The 22,846-nt window shown below is 43.1% G+C and overlaps 1 protein-coding gene across 1 annotated transcript; it reads right to left on the reverse strand.

Annotated features, from left to right (window-relative positions):
- Positions 1-52: 52 nt before the first annotated feature.
- Positions 53-22,315, reverse strand: LOC141270571 (uncharacterized). The gene is made up of 6 exons (XM_073680647.1): positions 22,295-22,315; positions 17,626-17,805; positions 17,428-17,551; positions 17,247-17,344; positions 16,967-17,048; positions 53-1,754 (listed from the first exon to the last, which is right to left on the reverse strand). The coding sequence occupies exons 2-6, from the start codon at positions 17,695-17,697 to the stop codon at positions 802-804; spliced, it is 1,329 nt and encodes a 442-aa protein (XP_073536748.1). The 5' UTR covers positions 17,698-17,805; positions 22,295-22,315; the 3' UTR covers positions 53-801.
- Positions 22,316-22,846: the final 531 nt, after the last annotated feature.

Consider the following 22,846-nt stretch of genomic DNA (forward strand, 5'->3'; position numbering starts at 1 on the left):
AAAACAAAAATGCAAAAACAAGAAACCACCCTGATCTTAAGGTGTTAAAGTAAAAATGAACAAACACTGCAGCAGTCTGAGAAAAAAGGAATTTCCAGAACATTATTTGAAAATAGCTCTACAAAGAGATATGAACTTAAATCAGAAAACTTTAAGGATTAAAAATAAAAAAAAATGAAAAACAAACAAATGATGTTCGTAACTACTTGCAATAAAGAGGACAAAACACACATAAAACAAATAGTAAAGAAGTATCATTCTTCCAGAACAAATTGAATATTTTAATTACTTTATTAGCTTTGGGGTGGGATTTCTTTCCAAAAAAAGGCTTAAGCAATAGGAATATTTTTTGGGACATCAATCACCAATTTTTTATCTAGAAAACTATAATCAAATAGAAACCTTGGATGGCTCACATTTGGTAATTACAACGTGTTGGCCATAATACAGATCCACAGAATGTCTGCACTGGAGGTAAAATAAAGACTAAAACTAATGTAATGTCTCTTTGTTGTCAATTATTTCATTTTAGAGCATTCAAAAAGCCCCCAAAATATTTATTCTTTTAAAAATTGTAAATTTGGGTGGAAGAGTAAATGTGAAATTAAACAGAAGAAAGGCGGCACAGCCCCTTTAAAATATGGTTATTATGTATACATTAGTTATATCCAAGTTCTTTGATGTCTAAGAAGTGATTTGTGGATAAAATATTTCTCACATTCTTGACATAGCTGTGTTTTACACTGAGATCTTTGATGCGCAATTAGATCTGAATGGTGGTTAAAGCACATTCCACATCCACTACGTAAAAAAAGGCTTCTTCCATCTGTGACTCCTTTGATGTTTATTAAGATCTAATTTTCGAGAATAAGATTTCTCACATTCAGAACATGAATATGGCTTCTCCCCAGTGTGAGTTTTCTGATGTGCACCAAGATGTGATTTCTGGAAAAAACATTTCCCACATTCTGAACATCCATATGGCTTCTCCCCTGTGTGACTTCTCTGATGCGTAATCAAACTTGATTGGCGGTTAAAAAATTTCCCACATTCAGAACATGAAAATGGCTTCTCACCTGTGTGACCTCTCTGATGTGCTTCAACATGCGATTTTTTGGAAAAACATTTCCCACATTCTGAGCATGAAAATGGCTTCTCCCCTGTGTGACTTCTCTGATGCATAACCAGAGCGGATTTCTGGTTAAAACATTTCCCACATTCAGAACATGAAAATGGCTTCTCCCCTGTGTGAATGCTTTGATGTGCAGCTAAATTTGCCTTCCGTTTAAAAGACTTTCCACATTGTGAACATGAAAATGGTTTCTCTCCTGTGTGAAGTCTGTAATGTCTAAAAAGAACCGATTTCTGGCTAAAACATTTTGAACAAAATGAACATGAAAAAGGCTTCTCCCCTGTGTGAATTCTGTGATGCTCAACAAGTTTTGATTTACGGTTAAAATATTTTCCACATTCTGAACATGAATATGGCTTCTCCGCTATGTGAATTCGTTGATGTGTAACAAGATCGGATTCATGGTTGAAATATATTCCACATTCTGAATTTGAATATGGCAATGAATCAGAAGATATGACAGCTTGAAAAGGATCAGATGATAGATCTTTGCTGTAAAGGGCTGAGTTTTCATACGGGATAATTGTGTGTTGTTCATATGCATCATGTGTGAATCCATGATCACCTGATTTAAAATCTGAATATATTTGATGTCCTTCTTGGCTCCAAGAATAGTCATCTGCTAAGAATAAACATAATTTTTAATTATATTGCTTTGAAATTACATTCATTTTTTAAAACAAATTCTATATAAAGCTTTCAATTTTCTTGTCACAATCCCCTTTCGAGGAAATTTTTCAGTAGAGAATCATAAAGTAACAGAGATCAGTGCTATTATGTTGTGTTTGTCTGTTTCACACACTTCCAGACAGCAGCGATTAAAAAAAAAAGCAGAAATGGGTAGTATAGTCATTTACAAATGCAACATGCAGCAGTGTCTTGTGCAAGTAATGGGTGCCTGCACCTTGTTCCTTGGCAAAGCACATAAAAATTGCATCACGTAATTTGATTTATCAGAAACCCATGACAGCACCAAAGGGAGAGGGAGGACCAAACCTTCCAGAGCTCAGATGGGAAGATGCTGTCAAGACTTGAACACAGCAGCTGTTGTGCACCAGACGGCAGCTCTTCCCTCTGAGCTTTTCAGCTTGCTGGATAGCTCCTTGCTAACTCAGATACTAGTACATGTTTTGTTCCTGAGTGGCTCCACCCGGTGTGGTTCCTGATTGGCTTTCATCCTGTGATTTCCTAATTGAACACCCTATATAAATGTGGCCTAGCACCTCCTTCCTTGCAAGATTATTGAGCTCCCAGATTTTAATCAAGCTCTCCTTTCACCTGCTGCCTCATCCAAGACTATACTGCTATTCTTGTGTACTGATCTCTGGCTATTCCTGACTACGCAACCTGCTTATCCTTCAAACTATACTGTTATTCCTGTGTACCGACCTCTGGCTATTGCTGGCTACGCTACCTGCCGGTGCTGCCCCTAGTGGTTGCAATACCACTTCTCCAGCCCAGGTCAGTTCCTAACAGGTACCTTCATTCCCAATGGATGCAACTGACCTGCTAATGAATAATCTAAAAAGTTCAAAGAAAAACTCATCTTTTTTAATTTTTAGACTAGGATCTAGATTTATAGATCATTATCTACATGCTTGATTATCTCCTGAGATTGGGACAGAAGGAGAGCAGGCTAATTCTCAACAAAGAAAACTATGTATGCCATTGACTAAGAAATTCCAAGGGTGGTCATACAAAAGACACTTGACACGTTCATACATTCTTATAGAAAAACATAAAATTACCCCATTCTCTATAATGGCATCAAACTTTAATGACTGTTTATAATATACTACACCCACGGGGATTGGTAGACAAAAAAATAAATGCTTCTGTTTGCCTTCTGGCAATAAGGCTATGTGCCCACAATGCAGAAATTCTCCGGATTTTTTCCTGAGCGTTTCTGCATCTCCTTGGCAGAAAAAACGCATGCGGATTGTACATGCGTTTTTCATGCCAGGGACATGCAGAAGTGAAGAATTCTTCACATGCATTTCCGCATGCGGGTTGACAAGCGCTTTCCAAGCGATTTTAGCATCACTTGGAAAGTGCTTGACAACTTGGTCACACTATATAAATCCATGCAAACGGCATGGATTTATATAGTGTAACCGTAAAGAATAGTAAAAAATAAAAAAAAAACTATATACTTACCTTCTGATGGCTCCCGGAGTCTTTACTCGATCCGTCCTGGCTAGCCGGCAGCTCGCGGTACACTGCGATCTGCCGGCAAGCAAAGACAAGCACACCGGGGGCCATCAGAAGGTAAGTATCATATTTATTTTTTATTTTATTTTATTTTTTTTTTACAGGTTCTATGGTACATATACCTTATAGTCAATTCATCCCTTTACTGTATAATAATAATCTGAACAATCATCCTTCACGCCAAAGGTATTCATCTTCACTAGGAATAACCATTAAGGAAGGTGTTTGCCAAGGAAAACAATACCTTAATCCATGCATTGATTCTTCTGCTTTGATGACCTATGACTACAAAAAGGAGCATCTACTGGACCTTTTATAGTTTTAGCAGACTTAATTAAATACCTGTTTTATGACTTCAAACCAGGAACACTGACTGGCTACAATATTTTTTCCAGACTTCATGCAGACATACCTATCTTACAACTCCAAACTTAGAATGATTAACAAGACCCTTGATGTTTTCACCAGATTTAGCACTGATGTGATGTGCCCATCTCTCAACTCCACCTCTGGGAATCAGGGCTGTGGAGTTGGAGTTGTAGCCCATTTTGATGGAGTCGGTATAAAATGGACCAACTCCGACTCCTAAAATATATAATAAATTGGGTACAGTAGTTCAATGCAGTTTGTGGGAAATATTTTTACATAAGAATTTGGGAAAGTTATGAAATGTCCTAAAAATGTCTGTCCTATTCCTGATCTAAGGGTCTAGACTTTTAGCTGAGATGAATCTGTGCTACAGTAAATTTATCATTTAAACATGAGCCATGTATGAGGGAGTCTGAGTAGTGGAGTCGGAGTTGGAGTCAGTGTCATGGAAATTGAGGAGTCAGAGTCGGAGGTTTGGCTTACCGACTCCACAGCCCTGCTGGGAATCACTAGGCTTAGAATGGTTTCAACAAATCTTGCATGACCATGTCTTTCACACAACTCCAATAGCAGAATTGACTGGGCTATTGATGGTTTACCAACTTATTGCTGACCAGCCAACTTTATGACTTCAGATTAGAAGGATTGACTGGATTTACAATGGCTTCATGTGATTTACTGCAACATGCACATCCAACTAGGTGGGATAGACCGAAATTCTATTAAACTCACCACACTTCCTTCAGGCATGAATATTACCAAGACTTGAACTGACTGTACTCCACCTTAGTAACACAAGCCAAAAGGCTAGAACTGACCATCTGGAATTCAATCTTCATCGTGTTGCAAGGCAAAAGATAATAAAGGTTTGAAGAAAGCAACAGGCCAGAATCATGTCAGGCAGCAGTCCAGAACCACATCAAAAATCAGTGGGCCCACAATGCCAAGAGGCAGCCGACTAAACAAAATCATACCACATGGTTAATTCAAGCCATTAAGTTAAAAACTCTCTCAAGCCAAAAGACCAAAACCTGATCTAAGCCTAAACCAAGGCAAAACATCAAAGACTAACCCAAGAAAAGGCCAAAAGCTAATCCAAGCCATGAGGCAAAAAGTTAAAATCAAGCCAAGCCACAAGGTCGAAGGCTAAACTAAGCCACAAGGCAAAAAAAACTAAACCAATTCAAGCCATGAGACAAAAAAAGCTACACCAAGCTATGCCAGGAGACAGGGGATCGAACACCAAACATGGCGGAACATGCTGACCAACAACCAACATAAGTCCATATTCCAGCTATATTTTACATATATACAGCGGGTGAAATAAGTATTGAACACATCACCAATTTTCTAAGTAAATATATTTCTAAAAGTGCTATTGACATGAAATTCTCACCAGATGTCAGAAACAACTCATCTTATTCCACACGGACAAAGAAGACAAACCATAGGTATCCATAAATTAAGTTGTAATAAGGGGAAATGATAGAAAAAGTATTGAAATCACTTAGTGAAATATATTTAATAGTTCATACAAATGCCTTTTTTGGTGATGACCGCTTCAAGATGCCTACTGTATGGAGAAACTAGTGGCAGGCATTTCTCAGGTGTGATTTTGGCCTATTCTTTCACACAAATACTCTTCACATCCTGAAGATTCCGACGGCACATTCTGTGAACTTTGAATCTTTCCATAAATTTTTTGTTGGATTCAGGGCAGGTGATTGGCTGGGCCATTCTAGCAGCTTTATTTTCTCTTAAACCAATTGAGAGTTTGCTTGGCTATGTGTTTGGGATCATTGTGTTGCTGAAATGTCCACCCTTGTTTGATCTTCATCATACTGGTAGATGACAGCAGATTTTTATCAAGAGTGTCTCAGTTCATTTGTCCATTCATTCTCCCTTCAATTATATGAAGTTTGCCAGTGCCATACACTGAAATACAGCCCCACACCATGATTTCCCCACCTCCAAACTTCACTGTTGGTATGGTGTTTTCAATGTGAAAAGCAGTGCCTTTTGGCCTCCAAACATGGTGTGTATTATGACATCATAACAGTTCAATTTGGTCTCCTCTGACCAGACTAAATTTGCTCAGTATTTCACAGGCATGTCTAAATGTTGTTTAACAAACTTTAAACTCGCTTGAACATGCTTTTTGTTCAGCAATGGAGTCTTGCATAATGATCTATGGAGGTTGAGTGCATTACTTATAGTTTTCTATGAAACAATTGTATCTGCTGAATCCAGGTCTTTCTGTAGCTCTCCATAGGTGATCCTTGGCTCTTGCACAACACTTCTGGATAATTTTTTTTCACTCCTCTCTGTCTGACATCTTGTGGGGAGAACCTGGTTTATGGTGAAATGATGTTCTTTCCACTTTCGGATTATGCCCAAAACAGTGCAGACTGGAACCTACAGTAGTTTAGAAATTCTTCTGTAACCAAAGCCATCAGTATGTTTTACAACAATAATTTTGCAGAGGTCTTGAGACAGTTCACTGGATTTACCCATCATGAGATGTTTATTGTGTGGCATTTTGAGATGAGACACCTTTTTATAGGCCATCCGTTGAACCAGCTGATATTATTTGTCACTAAGGGGCAGGATTGCTTTCTAATTACTGATAGATTTCAGCTGATGTCATGACTTTTTGCACCTCTTTCTTCAGGTGTTCAATACTTTTTCCCGGTGTCATTTCTCATTATTACACATAAAATAAGTTATGCACATCTATGGTTTGATTTCTTTGCCTGTATGGATTGGATGGGTTGTTACCAACATCTGGTGAGAATTTCAGATCAAAGCACCCCATAGAAATATACAGTGGGGAAAAGAAGTATTTGATACACTGCCGATTTTGCAAGATTTCCCACCTATAAAGAATAGAGAGGTGTCACGCAAGGTGTGGGAAAGGCTTAGTGCAACACAGAGGGAAGAGGGAAAGGGAGCCCAGACACTAGGGAAAGGCGGGAGTGGAGACCTCCTAGTCTGGTCTAGTGTCACCCTGCCTCAACTACTGTCCCTATATTGGCTCTTCACCAATCGCCGCATGCGTGCCTCGCCCTGACTTTCCCTGGTGTATGGCTAACGCTAGGGAAGGAAGGAGATGAGCACTAGTCGATCTCCACTAAACTCTATAGACAACAAGGGTTGACAAACAGGGGGGAATTTCTTAGCTTTAGACGACTCCAAACAAATGCGCACATGGCCTCAAGCTCCAGAGAGGACAAAGTACTGCGCTTGCTAAAGCCTCACAAGTAGTAATGAATATCACCGGCACCTCACTCTCAGACACACCAGGTATAATGCCAAACGTAGAGATCTCCTGCAACCAACTGCAGGGTGACAGTCTGTCACCACTGACACACCTGTGACAGTACCCCACCTCTACGAGTGGCCTCCGGACACTCAGGACCGGGTTTCTCAGGAAAAGAGATGTGAAATGAGCGAACTAATCTGGGATCGTTCACCTCTGACACTGAAACCCACATCCTCTCCTCTGGACCATAGCCTTTCCAGTGCACCAAGTATTGTAGAGAACGATGTTGGAGTCGAGATTCTACAATCCTTGAAATCTGAAACTCCAGATTACCATCAACCATTACTAGGGGCGGTGGTAGAGGCGAGGGCTCAAGAGGTTCCACATATTTATTAAGTAAGGACCTATGGAACATGTTGTGGACTTTAAGGGCCCGAGGAAGTTCAAGACCAAACACTGATAGGTTAAGGACGGCGTTTTTTCTATAGGGACCAATAAACCTAAGTCCCAGCTGCCAAGAAGGAACTTTCAATCTTATATTCCTGGTATACAACCACACAAAGTCATTCACATTCAGGTCCGGACCTGGCAAGCGTTTTCTGTCAGCCAAACGTTTATACCTGTCTCCCATGATCTTTAAATTACTCAGCACACCCTGCCATACCGAGGAGAGTGGAATAGCAAACCATTCCTCCTCAGGCAGTTCTGAAGCTCATCCCCCATTAAAAGGTACCAAACTGTGGGTGATAACCGTATGGACCGAAGAACGGTGACCTGCCAGTGTATTCTTGACGATGATTATTAATGGCAAGTTCTGCAAGTGGTAGGTAGGATGCCCAATTCTCCTGATTTTCAGAAATGAAACACCTGAGGTAGGTATCCAAATTCTGATTGACATGCTCGACTGAGGGTGGAAGGCAGAGGAAAAGGACAGCTGCACCCCCAGTCGAGAACAGAATGCCTTCCAGAACTTGGGAACAAACTGGGTCCCCCAATCTGACACCACATTAGAGGGAACCCTGTGAAGCTTCACAATCTCATTTATGAACACCTGAGCAAGTTTCTTGGCATTTGGAAGTGCAGGCAATGAGACAAAATACGGAAGAAGAGTACCAAATGTACAGGTATGCGAAACCTTAGAACGCATACAAATACTACAAGCAACCACATGTTCAATTACATCTGATGCAACTCCGGACACCAAAAACGACAAAAGAGGAGGTCCGCTGTTGCCTTACCACCTGGATGCCCAGCAAGCATAGAGTTATGATGTTCCTTAAAAACTTTGCGGCGCAGATAAGCTGGTACAAATAAAGCCCCCGTCTCACATAGCGAGATCGCTGCGGTGTCACGGTTTTGGTGACGCAACAGCGACCTCACCAGCGATGTCGCTATGTGTGACACTTTGCAACGATCAGGCCCCTGCTGTGAGGTCGCTGATCGCTGCAAAGTGTCCTGGACCATTTTTTGGTCGTTGCTCTCCTGCTGGTCAGCACACATCGCTGTGTGTGACCAGCGATCAGGCTGGTAACTATGGTAAACATCGGGTTACTAGGGGCACACGCGCACCTAGTAACCTGCTGATTATCATGGTTACGAGCCTGCTAAAGTGAGCGGTAACCTCCCGCTCACTGTAGCAGAGTGGTAACCATGATAAACAACGGGTTACTAGGAGCGCGTGTGCCCCTAGTAACCCGATGTTTACCATCATTACCAGCCTGCTCCTGCTTCAGCAGGCTTGTAACCAGGAGCAGGACATCGTGGAAAGATTCTTTCCACGATGTCGCTGCTCCCCTGATCGCTGGTGAGCCTGCCTGTTTGACAGCTCACCAGCGACCACATAGCAACGCAGCAACGATCCCTGACAGGTCGTATCGTTGTCTGGATCGTTGCAGAGCCGCTAAGTGTGACGGGGCCTTAACCTTCCTGAAGGGCAGGAGGCAGGGGCAATCCCCCGGTGCTTCCAACACCTCACCCTCCAGTTCAAGATAAAGCGCTGAAATGACTAGCCCTTTCTGTAATATCGGGGCAGGGTTCTCATGGTCACCACCACCAGGGAAGCTCTGGGACAAAGCATCAGCCATGAAATTTTTGACTCCTGGATGAAAAGTGACAACAAAATTGAACCTAGTAAAAAACAGGGACCATCAAGGCATGCCTAGGGTTGAGACGTTTAGCTGACTGGAGATATGACAGGTTCTTATGGTCACTAATAACAGTAATAGGATGGACAGTCCCCTCCAACCAATGTCGCCTTTCCTCGAATGCCAATTTAAGCCAAAAGTTCCCTATTACCCACGTCATAATTTCTCTCAGCCGAAGACAATTTATTAGAAAAAAAGGCGCATGGACGCCATTTACCAGGGGACGAACCCCGAGACAACACAGCCCCAACCCCAACATCTGACGCATCAACCTCCACAATAAAGGGTTGAGAAACATCGGGTGACTGAGTATAAGTACAGTGGCAAAATGATTCTTTAAGGAAGAAAAAGCCTGGAGGGAAGCATCCGACCATTGGAAAAATCAGACTCCTTCTTAGTCATGTCAGTAAGGGGTTTTACTATAACAGAGTAATTTTGGATGAATTTCCGGTAAAAATTAGTAAAGCCCAAAAAAACGTTGTAGAGCCTTCAGGTTCTCAGGGAGTTCCCAGTCAAGGACTGCAGGGATTCATCCGAAAACTCGAAGATAACAACAAGTACCTCAAAAACTGCACCTCCTGAACAGCGAAAACACATTTTTCTAGTTTGGCATAAAGCTTGTTATCCTTTAATATCTGGAGCACCTGCTTAACATGCCCCCCGATGAGTCTCAAAATCAGGTGAGTAAACCAAAATATTATCTAGATAAACCACCACAAACCTCCCCACCAAATGATGGAAAATATAATTTATGAAATGCTGGAATACCGCAGGTGCATTGGTCAAACCAAAAGGCATAACCAGACTCTCGAAATGTCCTTCCGGGGTATTGAACGCTGTTTTCTATTCGTCTCCTTCTCTGATTCTAACCAGGTAGTAGGCTCCCCTTAAATCCAACTTTGAGAATACATTAGCTCCCACAACCTGGCTGAACAAATCAGGAATCAGAGGAAGAGGGTATGGATCATGGATGGTAATTTGATTTAATCCCCGGAAATCTAAACAGGGATGTAGACCGCCATCTTTTTTCTTCACATAGAAGAACCCTACCGCCACGGGCGAAGATGAGGGGCTAATATGTACCTTCTCCAGACTTTCTGCAATGAAATCTTTCATGGTTTGTCTCTCAGGGCCAGAAAGATTATACATACAGTACAGACCAAAAGTTTGGACACACCTTCTCATTTAAAGATTTTTCTGTATTTTCTTGACTTTGAAAATTGTACATTCACACTGAAGGCATCAAAACTATGAATTAACACATGTGGAATTATATACTTAACAAAAAAGTGTGAAACAACTGAAAATATGTCTTATATTCTAGGTTCTTCAAAGTAGCCACCTTTTGCTTTGATGACTGCTTTGCACACTCTTGGCATTCTCTTGATGAGCTTCAAGAGGTTGTCACCGGAAATGGTTTTCACTTCACAGGTGTGCCCTGTCAGGTTTAATAAGTGGGATTTCTTGCCTTATAAATGGGGTTGGGCCCATCAGTTGTGTTGTGCAGAAGTCTGGTGGATACACAGCTGATAGTCCTACTGAATAGACTGTTAGAATTTGTATTATGGCAAGAAAAAAGCAACTAAGTAAAGAAAAACGAGTGGCCATCATTACTTTAAGAAATGAAGGTCAGTCAGTCCGAAAAATTGGGCAAACTTTGAAAGTGTCCCCAAGTGCAGTTGCAAAAACCATCAAGCGCTACAAAGAAACTGGCTCACATGAGGACCGCCCCAGGAAAGGAAGACCAAGAGTCACCTCTGCTTCTGAGGATGTTTATCCGAGTCATCAGCCTCAGAAATCGCAGGTTAACAGCAGCTCAGATTAGAGACCAGGTCAATGCCACACAGAGTTCTAGCAGCAGACACATCTCTACAACAACTGTTAAGAGGAGACTTTGTGCAGCAGGCCTTCATGGTAAAATAGCTGCTAGGAAACCACTGCTAAGGACAGGCAACAAGCAGAAGAGATTTGTTTGGGCTAAAGAACACAAGGAATGGACATTAGACCAGTGGAAATCTGTGCTTTGGTCTGAGGAGTCCAAATTTGAGATCTTTGGTTCCAACCACCGTGTCTTTGTGCGACACAGAAAAGGTGAACGTATGGACTCTACATGCCTGGTTCCCACCGTGAAGCATGGAGGAGGAGGTGTGATGGTGTGGGGGTGCTTTGCTGGTGACACAGTTAGTGATTCATTCAAAATTGAAGGCACACTGAACCAGCATCGCTACCACAGCATCTTGCAGCGGCATGCTATTCCATCCGGTTTGCGTTTAGTTGGACCATCATTTATTTTTCAACAGGACAATGACCCCAAACACACCTCCAGACTGTGTAAGGGCTATTTGACCAAGAGTGAGAGTGATGGGGTGCTACGCCAGATGACCTGGCCTTCACAGTCACCAGACCTTAACCCAATCGAGATGGTTTGGGGTGAGCTGGACCGCAGAGTGAAGGCAAAAGGGCCAACAAGTGCAAAGCATCTCTGGGAACTCCTTCAAGATTGTTGGAAGACCATTTCCGGTGATTACCTCTTGAAGCTCATCAAGAGAATGCCAAGAGTGTGCAAAGCAGTCATCAAAGCAAAAGGTGGCTACTTTGAAGAATCTAGAATACAAGACATATTTTCAGTTGTTTCACACTTTTTTGTCAAGTATATAATTCCACATGTGTTAATTCATACTTTTGATGCCTTCAGTGTGAATGTACAATTTTCATAGTCATGAAAATACAGAAAAATCTTTAAATGAGAAGGTGTGTCCAAACTTTTGGTCTGTACTGTATATATTTCGGTAGTACAGCTCCGGGGGTCAGGTTAATAGGACAGTCATAAGCACGATGAGGAGGCAAATCCTGGCAACCCCTCTCAGAAAAAACGTCCTCAAAACCAGACAGAAAAGTAGGTAATGTTTCCAAAGACAGTAGCAAGGGAAATCTCTAAGCAGTTCTCATGGCATCTTCCCATTCAGTAATCTCCCCGGCTTTCCAATCCACCAACGGTTTACGTTTAACAAGCGAAGGAATACCCAAGACAATCGGTGTGGGAAGATTGTGAAATAATCCCTTGCTATGTTCTGGACAATGAACTGACCCCACCCTCAGTTTTATATTATGTACAATCTGAGTAAATGCTTTCTGTGCAAGTGGCGCAGAGTCGATGGCAAAATGGAAATGGGTTCATCTAAAGTACAGCAAGCCAGACCATGAGTTTCACAAACTCAGCATCCACCATGCTGACTCCGGCTCCACGGTCAACAAACACAGATATTTTCTCGTTTTTTCTCTCTAGCACCACCTCTGCTGTCAGGACAAAGCGGGAACTGCAGTTTGGCCACAAATGCACCCCTTGTTTATCCAACTCCAGACTACCAAGAGTTAATCAAGTCGCCTTTTGTTTAGGAATTGAAGGACAGATCCCAATAAAATGTCCCTTTTTCCCACAAAAAAAAAACACACGCCTTTATCCTTGCGAATCTCTGGGGAGATGTATGATGCAGACACCCCACAACTGCATGGGTTCCTCCACCTCCCCCAGTACTGGTTCACCCCCAGACTGCTCCCCTGGCAGAGGTACACAACCCCGACAAGAAGGCCCCGGAGAAGGTGGTCTCACCTGTCTATCCCGAAGACATCTATCAAGATGTATGGCCAAAGACATGGCAGCCTCCAAGGACTGAGGGGTTTCACATACTGCCAAGGCATCTTTTAACCTTTCAGTAAGCCCCTCACAAAATTGACTTCTAAGGGTTTAGTCATTCCATTTGGAAACCGTTGCCCATCTACGGAATTCCGAACTGTACATCTCCACTGACCGATTACCCTGCTGAAGGCGAAATAGCCTAGACTCAGCCAAGGCGACTCAGTCAGGGTCATCATAAATGGGGACCAGAGCCCCAAAAAAACCCTCCACAGACTGGAGACAAACTGAGTCCTGCAGTAAAAAAACGCGCCAGGATTGAGGATCACCCTGCAGTAGATCGCAATTCCAAACCGTTGCTCCTTATTTCTGGAGGAAAAGGGACAAATAAAATACAATTTGCAGGCCTCCTTGAATACAAAAAACATGTCCCTACCTCCAGAAAACCTGTCCAGGAGGGCAACCTTGGGACCAGGCTGGGCAGGCCTACCTGCAGAGACACCCATATTGGCGACCTGTAGCCACTGATGCTGCTGCTGTACCTCACCGCGGAGGTCATTCACCTCCAGAGACAGCCGATGCAGCCGCTCTGCAAGTGAACCCATACCAAAGGAGAAAGAAAAAAAAAAGAATAAAAGGTCCACGCCCAAAAACAAACAAAAAAATGTCTGTCTTTTTTTTTTTCCTTTTGAAAACGTGCTCGGCTGGCGATAATGTCACGCAAGCTGTGGGAAAGACTTAGTGCAACACAGAGGGAAGAGGAAAAGGGAGCCCAGACACTAATGAAAGGGGCAGTGGAGACCTCCTAGTCTGGTCTAGTGTCACCCTGTCTCAACTGCCGTCCCTATATTGGCTCTTCACCAATAACGGCACGCGTGCCTCGCCCTGACTTTCCCTGGCGTATGGCTAAGGCTAGGGAAGGAAGGAGATGAGCACTAGTCGATCGCCACTAAACTCTATAGACAACAAGGGTAGACAAACAGGGGGGAATTTCTTAGCTTTAGACGACTCCAAACAAATGCGCACATGGCCTCAAGCTCCAGAGAGGACAAAGTACTGCGCTTGCTAAGCCTCACAAGCAGTAATGAATATCGCCGGCACCTCCCTCTCAGACACACCAGGTATTTATACACCCAGGCCAGGGAGCGGTAGCCGCTGGGTCCTATAGACAGCCAGTCTCTAGGAAGATGTTTGTAATGCCAAACGTAGAGATCTCCTGCAACTAATTGCAGGGCGACTGTCTGTCACCTCTGACACACCCGTGACAAGAGGTCTGTAATTTTTATCAAATGTACACTTCAACTGTAAAGACAGAATCTTAAACAAAATCCAGAAAATCACACTGTATGAATTTTACAGAATTAATTTGCATTTTATTGCATGAAATAAGTATTTGATACAATAGAAAAACAGAGCTTAATATTTAGTACAGAAACCTTAGTTTGCAATTACAGAGGTCAGATGTTTCCTGTTGTTCTTGACCAAGTTTGCACACACTGCAGCAGGGATTTTGGCCCACTCCTCCATACAGATCTTCTCCAGATAATTCAGGTTTCAGGGCTGTCGCTGGGCAACATTGAGTTTCAACTTCCTCCAAAGATTTTCTATTGGGTTCAGGTCTGGAGACTGGCTAGGCCACTGCAGGACCTTGAAATGCTTCATACGGAGCCACTACTTATTTGCCCTTGCTGTGTGTTTCTGGTCATTGTCATGCTGGAAGACAAAGCCACGAACCATCTTCAATGCTCTTACTGAGGGAAGGAGGTAGTTGGCCAAAATCTCAGGATACATGACTACATGACCCCATCCATCCTCCTTTCAATGCAGTGCAGTCGCTCTGTCCCCTTTGCAGAAAAGCATCACCAAAGTATGAGGTTTCCCCCACCACGATTCACGGTAGGGACAGTGTTCTTGGGGTTGTACTCATCCTTCTTTTCCTCCAAACATGGAGAGTGGAGTTGATCCAGAAAAATTCTATTTTGGTCTCATCTGACCACATGACTTTCTCCCATGCCTCCTCATCCAGATGGTCATTGGTGAACATCAAACGAGCCTGGACATGTGCTGGCGTGAGCAGGGGGACCTTGCATGCCCTGCAGCATTTTAATCCATGACGGCATAGTGTGTTACTAACTGTAATGTTTGAGACTGTGGTCCCAGCTTTCTTCAGGTCACTGATCAGGTCCTCCCATATAGTGTTCTGGACCGATTCCTGACCTTTCTCAGAATCATCCTTACCCCACGAGGTGAGATCTTGCATGGAGCCCCAGGCCGAAGAAGATTGACAGTCATCTTGTGTTTCACCCATTTTGTAATAATTGTGTCAATAGTTTTTGCCTTCTCACCAAGCTGCTTGCCTATTGTTCTGTAGCCCATCCCAGCCTTGTGCAGGTCTATAATTTTGTCCCTGGTGTCCTTAGACAGCTCTTTGGTCTTGGCCATGGTTGAGAGATTGGAGTGTGATTGACTGAGTGTGTGGACAGGTGTCTTTTATACAGGTAACAAGTTCCAACAGGTGCAATTAATAAAAGGTAATGATTGCAGAGTAGAAGGGCTTCTTAAAGAAAAACGAACAGGTCTGTGAGCGCCAGAATTCTTGCTGGCTGGCTGGTGATCAAATATGTATTTCATTCAATAAAATGCAATTTAATTACTGTATCTTTTGGACTATAAGATGCACTTTTTTCCTCAAATTTTGGAGGAAAGTGGGGGGTGCGTCTTATAGTCCGATATACATAAATACTGTGGCTGTAGGTGGTGGTGGGGGGATGTGGGGGATGTGGGGGAAGCGACAGTGGCAGAGTAGCGGTGCACAGGAGGCAGTAGCCACCTGCTGCAGCCTACACTGTGCTCGCTACTAAAGAAAATTAATACCATGGGTGTGGGGAGCAGTGAATATTAATTTTCCTTAATAACCGGCACACTGTGCCCGCAGCGCAGCTCCTGGTATGTATGTTACTCTTCATCCTTGTATGTATGGTCCCCCTCATCCCAGCATGTATGGCACCCTTCATCCCTGTATGTATGGCCCCCACACTCCCATGGGTGTGGTGAATATTCATGGCCTTTAATAGCAGGCACGCTGAGCGCCGAGCGCAGCAGGAGCAGCGCTGCAGCTACAGAGAGTGCGCTATTAGGGAGAACGAATGGTCACTGCTCCCCTAGCACGCAGTGCCAGTGTGGGGAGCAGTGACTATTCCGGCACATAGTGGAACACAGCGCTAGAGGAGAGAGGAGGGGAGTATGATTGTTTATTTTTTTTCTGTGCAGCGTAACAGGGATCAGGGGGTGCTAAGCATACCAGGATGGGGCCATACATACAGGGTTGAAGGGGGCCATGCATACAAGGATGAGGCATACATACCAGGATGAGGGGGGCCATACATACAGGGATAAGGCATGAGAGGGGCCATACATACAGGGATGAAGAGTGCCATACAAACCAGGAAGAGGAATGAAGGTACCATACATACCAGGAAGAGGGATGAAAATTCCATACATACCAGGATGAAGGTGCCATACATACCAGGAAGAGGGATGAGGGGGGCATGCATACCAGGATGGGGGATTGGGGTGGCATGCATATCAGGATGGGGACGAGGGAAGGGATGGGTATAACAGGAAGGAGGGGGGCCATATATACCAGGATGGGGGATATTAACAGAATTGGGGGGACCTTACCAATATACCAGTGTCAGCAGCAGACCCCCTCCCCCTTAACAGGGCATCGTGACCACATTTTTTGCTTACATTTTTTTTCTATTTTCCTCCTCTAAAACCTAGATGCGTCTTATGGTCTGTTGCGTCTTATAGTCCGAAAAATACAGTATTAAAAAAAATCATACAATGTGATTTTATGGTTTTTATTTTTAGATTCTGTCTTTTGCAGTTGAAGTGTACCTACGATAAAAATTACAGACTGCTCCATTCTTTGTAGGTGGGAAAACTTGTAAAATCAGCAGAGTACCAAATCTTTATTTTCCCCACTGTAGTTACGTAAAAAATTGGTGACGTGTTCAATACTTATTTTTCACACTGTATATATTTTTAATTTGTCTTACCAGCTATAATAAAATTACACATTCATCCATATATAATATCTATGTTGGCTGAAGGAGAGAAAATATAGTAAAAAAAAAAAAAAAAAAGAATCGACAGACCAAAGCGTATGAAAAGAATCGGTGACTTCTCTGCATTTAGTGGTTACTACTCACCTGGGTAGTCATATGTAGGAATCTCCACTTTACACCACTCATCACCCATCACATATGTCTCTATAGTATCAATATCTTCACCCTGAAACAAATAATGTAAAAGTTACAGACAGATGAAGTAGTCACATCTATGATCAGCTCTAATCCTGCCATCTCCACCTTTCTCATTACACAAGTATAAAACATATAATACTGGTGGATAAAACAAGACTGAGCACAAGACCATCACAGCCGTCTACACATCATAGGGGAGATCTCATGACACCTTCTCTCCATCTACCTGATCATCCTGAGGAACATTGGGATCTTCTTGTTTACAGTCCTGTGGAAGAAGAGGACGGGGACATCTCTCTGGTGTTGTCCTCTTACTGGATAGAACTGGAGGAAACACATACAGGGACTGAATTCATTCTTTACATACAGATAATTATAGGCCATCTGTATTTAGTTCTGTCTATTACCTGGTGATATGAGTGTCTGGGGAACCTCCATCATGACGTCCTTGTACAGATCTTTGTGTACTTCTAAATACTCCCACTCCTCCATGGAGAAATAGATGGTGACATCCTGACACCTTATAGGAACCTGACACATACAATGATACAGTCATCCCCCCGTTCCCTTCATAGAGTTACTGTATAATGTCCCAGCAGTGTCACCTCTCCAGTCAGCAGCTCAATCATCTTGTAGACGAGTTCTAGGATCTTCTGGTCATTGATGTCCTCATGCATCAGGAGGTGAGGTGGAGGCCCTGTGACTGGACTCAGGGGTATTCCCCATCCCTCAGACACAGGGTCCTGACAGCGCTCACTAGAGGTCTTCTTCACTACTGTGTAATCCTGGTTATGGAGAGACACATTAATAAATCTCACTACAGACATTTCCAGAGTCCTCACCTCTCCAGTTCTGTCCATCTGTTATTCCCATAGATAAGAATGATGTAATAATAATAATAAATATGTTTTATTTTTATAGCGCCAACATATTCCGCACTTTCCAATTTTGGGGGGGGGGGGTTTGTACAGACAAAAAGACGTTACAGAATAAGCATAACTCAGATATTAAGATGAGTGAGGACCCTGCTCACAAGCTTACAGTCTATAAGGAAATAGGGGAGACAAGAGGTAAAATGTACATATATTGTATAATACAGCCATAATATGCTAAATATGGCAAGTACATAACACTACATGAATTGGTCGCCAGCCAATATGTGTACAGTAGAGACAGAGGCTATTAAGTGCATGGATGGTATGAACATGATTTTGAAGAAAATTTTAATATGGGCCAAACTGGCACAGTTAGATAAGTATGTTGAGGCGATAGGCCAGTCTAAAAGAAATGGGTTTTCAGGGCACGTTTAAAACTGTGGGTATTGGAAATTAATCGAATTGTCCTGGGTAGTGCATTCCAAAGAATTGGCGCAGCACACGTGAAATCCTTGAGACGGGAGTGGGAGGTTCGGATTATGGAAGATTTTAGTTTTAAGTCATTAGCAGAATAGAGGGCATGGGTAGAGTGGTAGACAGAGACGAGGGAGGAGAAGTAGGGTGGTGCTGAAGCATGGAGAGCTTTGGGGGTAAGAGTGATAAGTTTATATTGAATTCTGTATTGGATAGGCAACCAGTGCAATGACTGGCACAAGGAAGAGGCATCAGTGTATCAGTTGGTGAGGAATATGATCCTGGCAGCTGCGATCAGGATGGATTGGAGAGGGGAAAGTTTAGAAAGAGGGAGACCGATTAGTAAAGAGTTGCAATAGTTCAGACGAGAATGAATAAGAGATAAAGTAAGATTTTTTTCCGAATCAACTGTAAGAAAAGTTCTGACTCCAGAGATGTTTTTGAGGTGTAGATGACAAAAGCAAGCGAGTGATTTGATGTGAGGAGTGAAAGAAAGATCAGAATCAAGTATGGCCCCAAGACAGCGGGCTTGTTGCTGGGGAGTAATGGATGAGCCACAAATGGAAATGGCAATATCGGGATTAGATGGTTAGTGGAGGAAGGAGATACGAGTAGTTCAGTTTTTGACAGATTCAATTTTAGATAGAGAGAGGACTTAGTGTTAGAGACAGCGGAAAGACAATCACTGGTATTTTGTAATAGAGTGGGGGTGATGTCTGGAGAAGAGGTGTATAATTGGGTGTCATCAGCATAGAGATGGTACTGAATCTGCTGATTGTTTGTCCAATAGGAGTGGGGTATAAGGAGAAAGGTATAAGGAAAAAGGAAGGGCCTAGGACTGATCCTTGAGGAACCCTGACAATAAGGGGAAGATGAGAGGAAGAGGAGCCGGCAAAAGACACAGTGAAAGAGCAGTCAGAGGTAGGAGGAGAACCAAGAGAGAACAATGTCCTTGAGGCCAGTAGAGCGCAGCATAGTGAGGAGGAGCTGGTGAACCACAGTGTTGAATGCAGCAGAGAGATCCAGGAGAATAAGCAGGGAGTAGTGACCATTAGATTTACCTGTTAGTAGATCATTAAAGATTTTAGTGAGTGCAGTTTCAGTAGAATGTAAAGAGCGGATAACAGATTGTAAGGCTGTGTGCCCATGATGCGTTTTTGGTGCGGATTTGCAGAGCAGAAACGCTCCAGAAACGCATTGCATACCTTATCCCATGACTTCCTAAGACATTCTGCAAGTTCTGTGCACATGGTCAGGATTTTTTCTGCACGGATTTTACTCGCAAAAAAAATCCGGACATGACCAATTCTTGTGCGTTTCAGCATGCAGATTTGCCTATACAATGCATTGGAAAAACGCATTGCAAATAAACATGCAAAAACGCATGTAAAAACCGCATGCGTTTTTCTGCCAAGGAGATGTAGAAATGCTCAGGAAAATTTCTGCTTAATTTCTGCATCGTGGGCACGAAGCCTAAAAGGTCAAGATGAGAGTTATCTGAGAGATAGCGGATTAGACGGGAGTGGACCAGGCGTTCCAGGAGTTTAGAGATAAAGGGAAGATTGGAAACAGGTCTGTAGTTAGCAGCGCACTTCTGGTCGAGGGATGTTTTTTTAAGTAATGGATGTATGCTGGCGTGTTTAAAAGAGGAAAAAAATACCAGAAGAGAGGGAGAGGTTGAATATTTTAGTTAGGTGAGTGGTGACAGCTGGAGAAAGGGACTGAAGGAGAGGTGAGGGAATAGGGTCACTGGTGCAGGTGGTAGGGCGAGAAGATGCAAGAAGCCTGGTCACTTCTTCCGTGATTGGTCCGAAGTCAGAAAGTGACCAAGATGCAATGTGAGAGGGAGAAGCATGCATAACATTTGGGGATTGGGAGAAAATTTTCCCTCAGATATGTTCAATTTTTTCTTTGAAATAATTGGCCAGATCGTCAGCGCTGAGGTCGGTGGTCGGGGCCTGTGCTGTTTGATTAACAAGAGAGTGAAAAGTGTCAAAGAGGCGTTTAGGATTATTGGATAGTGAGATGATGAGGTTGTTAAAATAGGCTTTTTGGAGAGGTGAAGAGCGGAGTTATATGTTTTAAGCATAAATTTATAATGGAGGAAATCTTTGGCCAGATTAGATTTTCTCCACAGCTGTCCGGCACAACTGGAGCACCGCTGAAGAAAACGTGTTTGCAGCATGTGTCAGGGTTGTCGCCATCTGTGCCGAGTTGTTCTCTGTGAAGGACGTGCAGCTTCATCCAGGGCGCATTGCAATGTTTTATTATAATGCTTTAGTGGAGTCAGGACATGAGAGGGAGAAGATTGGGGTCAATGATGATTGCAACGTTTTCATGAATTTATGGGTGTTAATGGCACGTATATTTCTATAAGTATGGACAGTGGGGGTGTCTTGAGCAAGGTGACAGTTCTATACAGAAAATAAAAGAAGGTTGTGGTCAGAGAGCGGAAGAGGAGAGTTAGTAAAGTCATGTATTGAACAGAGCCGTGCGAAGATCAGGTCAAGAGTATTTCCATCTTCATGTGTAGGAGAATTAGTAAGCTGCGAAAGGCCGAAAGAGGAAGTTAGCAATGAAAGAAGAGTGGCAGATGGGGAGAGAGAATCGCTAATTGGGATGTTAAAGTCCCCCATGATGAGAGTGGGGATGTCACAGGATAGAAAGTTTGGAAGCCAGTGGCAAAGTGATCCAGAAACTGACGGGAGGGGCCCGGAGGGTGATACACAACCACCACTCGCAGGCCTCAACAGAAGGGAAGATAAGTGAGGGTACTGGGGGGATAACCTGAAAAGTACATTTTGTTGAAAGGAGCATACCAACACCTCCACCATATCTGTTGTCAGGTCTCGGGGTATGAGAAAAGTGTAAGCCACCATATGAGAGAGCAGCAGCGGCGGTGGTGTCCGACTGCTGGATTCATGTTTCAGTGAGAGCCAGAAGGTTAAGGGAATTTGAGAGGAAGAAGTCATGAATGTAGGAGAGTTTATTACATGCTGACCGCACATGCCAAAGGGCACAAATAAAAGAGATAGAAGGCATGCAAGGAATATTAATGAGGTTAGCAGGGTTTTTGAAAGTAGCAGGGAAAGAGTTAGTGTTAGTATTTCAAGAAGGTCCTGGATTAGGAGAAATATCACCTGCGACTAAGAGAAGGAAAATAGAGAGAGTGAGCAAATGGTTGAGTGATTTGTGAGAGCGTTTGTGTGTTGTATGGTGGGAATGAATGGGTCTGTGTGGTATAACATTGTGAAGAGAGCATGAGAACTATACATAGGAGAAGAGAGGAGAGAGGGAGTAATATGGATGAAATGTGCCAAGTTTGTGGGAGAACGATGAATGTGGATGATTGCAGCAGCCAGAACATAAATGGCACAAATACAAATAGTGAACACTGTTTGCAAAACAGATAACCTGGAAGTGAGTTTGTTTCATTGTCTTATATTGTTTCTGTCTCCTGCCCTGTCCAACTGCCATGTCTAACTGTGTCGGGACTTTAAAAAAATAAGCAAAAATGCAATAAGCATAAATGCACCCCACATAAATGCAGCCCCTTAGCTTTGTCTCAATATATAGGGAAGTATGTGCTTAGATCTAATACAAAATTAACTTGTTAGCAATCAATCAGCTAGCCTAAGACAGCAGGAGACCATAAAACTGCAGAAACAAAAACAGACTGGCAGATCAACATGGATTATAAACTTGGTCAAGTAAGTGTGATGACCTTAAAGCATCATGGCTTAAAAAATGCAGATGAATGAGATATATATACCAATGAGTAGCAGAGCAATACAGGCATGGAAGAGCAATGCAGACTTCAGAAGGGTTTAAACACAATGTGACATCATCAGAATCTCTCACCTCTCCAGTAAGCCGGAAGAGGATCTCTAGGGTGAGGTGTAATATCCTCTCCGTCATCTTGTACCTGTCTCTATGCATCCTTGACGGGTCAATCAGGAAAACTCTCCACTGAGAAGATATGATAATGTTGGGACCTGAATGGGAAGATAATGACTAATAAGTAAAATTACTGGAGAAAATAAGCGAGATAAGATATCACTTGTGCAGCAAAAAAAGCCACAAAACCTTTTTCTCTTTGAAATGTGCTATTTACCGTATTTTGCGGATTATCGGATTATAAGACACACCGGTTTATAAGACGCACCCCAAATTTTGGGGAGGAAAATAGGAAAAAATGTTTTTTTAATAAACCGTTGCGTATTACAATCAGCTTGCCTGGGGGGGGGCGGCGTTGGTAGAGCGGGTCCCAGGGTTGCCGCTGGATGGGGCAGGAGATGCTACGGGGTCCTAGAGATGTTGCAGGGTCCTGGAGATGCTGCAGGGTCAGGACGGGGTGTTCTGAGGCGGCTGCGGGCCCCATGCTGTCTGCCAAGTTCTGCGATGGAGGTGCCCAGTGGTGCTGGGGCTCCGCCGACTTCTTGTGGCAGCCGGAGCCCCGTACCTTCCATACTGTCCT

This window comes from Phyllobates terribilis, unplaced genomic scaffold (assembly GCF_046119375.1).
Source record: "Phyllobates terribilis strain yellow unplaced genomic scaffold, ASM4611937v1 Scaffold_5__5_contigs__length_657084704, whole genome shotgun sequence".
Taxonomy (NCBI): Eukaryota; Metazoa; Chordata; class Amphibia; order Anura; family Dendrobatidae; genus Phyllobates; species Phyllobates terribilis.

Excerpts from the sequence above, each read along its gene's own strand:
- LOC141270571 (XM_073680647.1), bottom strand. The coding sequence starts at position 17,697 with ATGCATGAGGACATCAATGACCAGAAGATCCTAGAACTCGTCTACAAG. Across the intron at positions 17,552-17,625 it reads TTGAGCTGCTGACTGGAGAG|GTTCCTATAAGGTGTCAGGA; the intron begins GTGACACTGCTG and ends TGTATGTGTCAG. Across the intron at positions 17,049-17,246 it reads ATGTTCCTCAGGATGATCAG|GGTGAAGATATTGATACTAT; the intron begins GTAGATGGAGAG and ends TATTTGTTTCAG.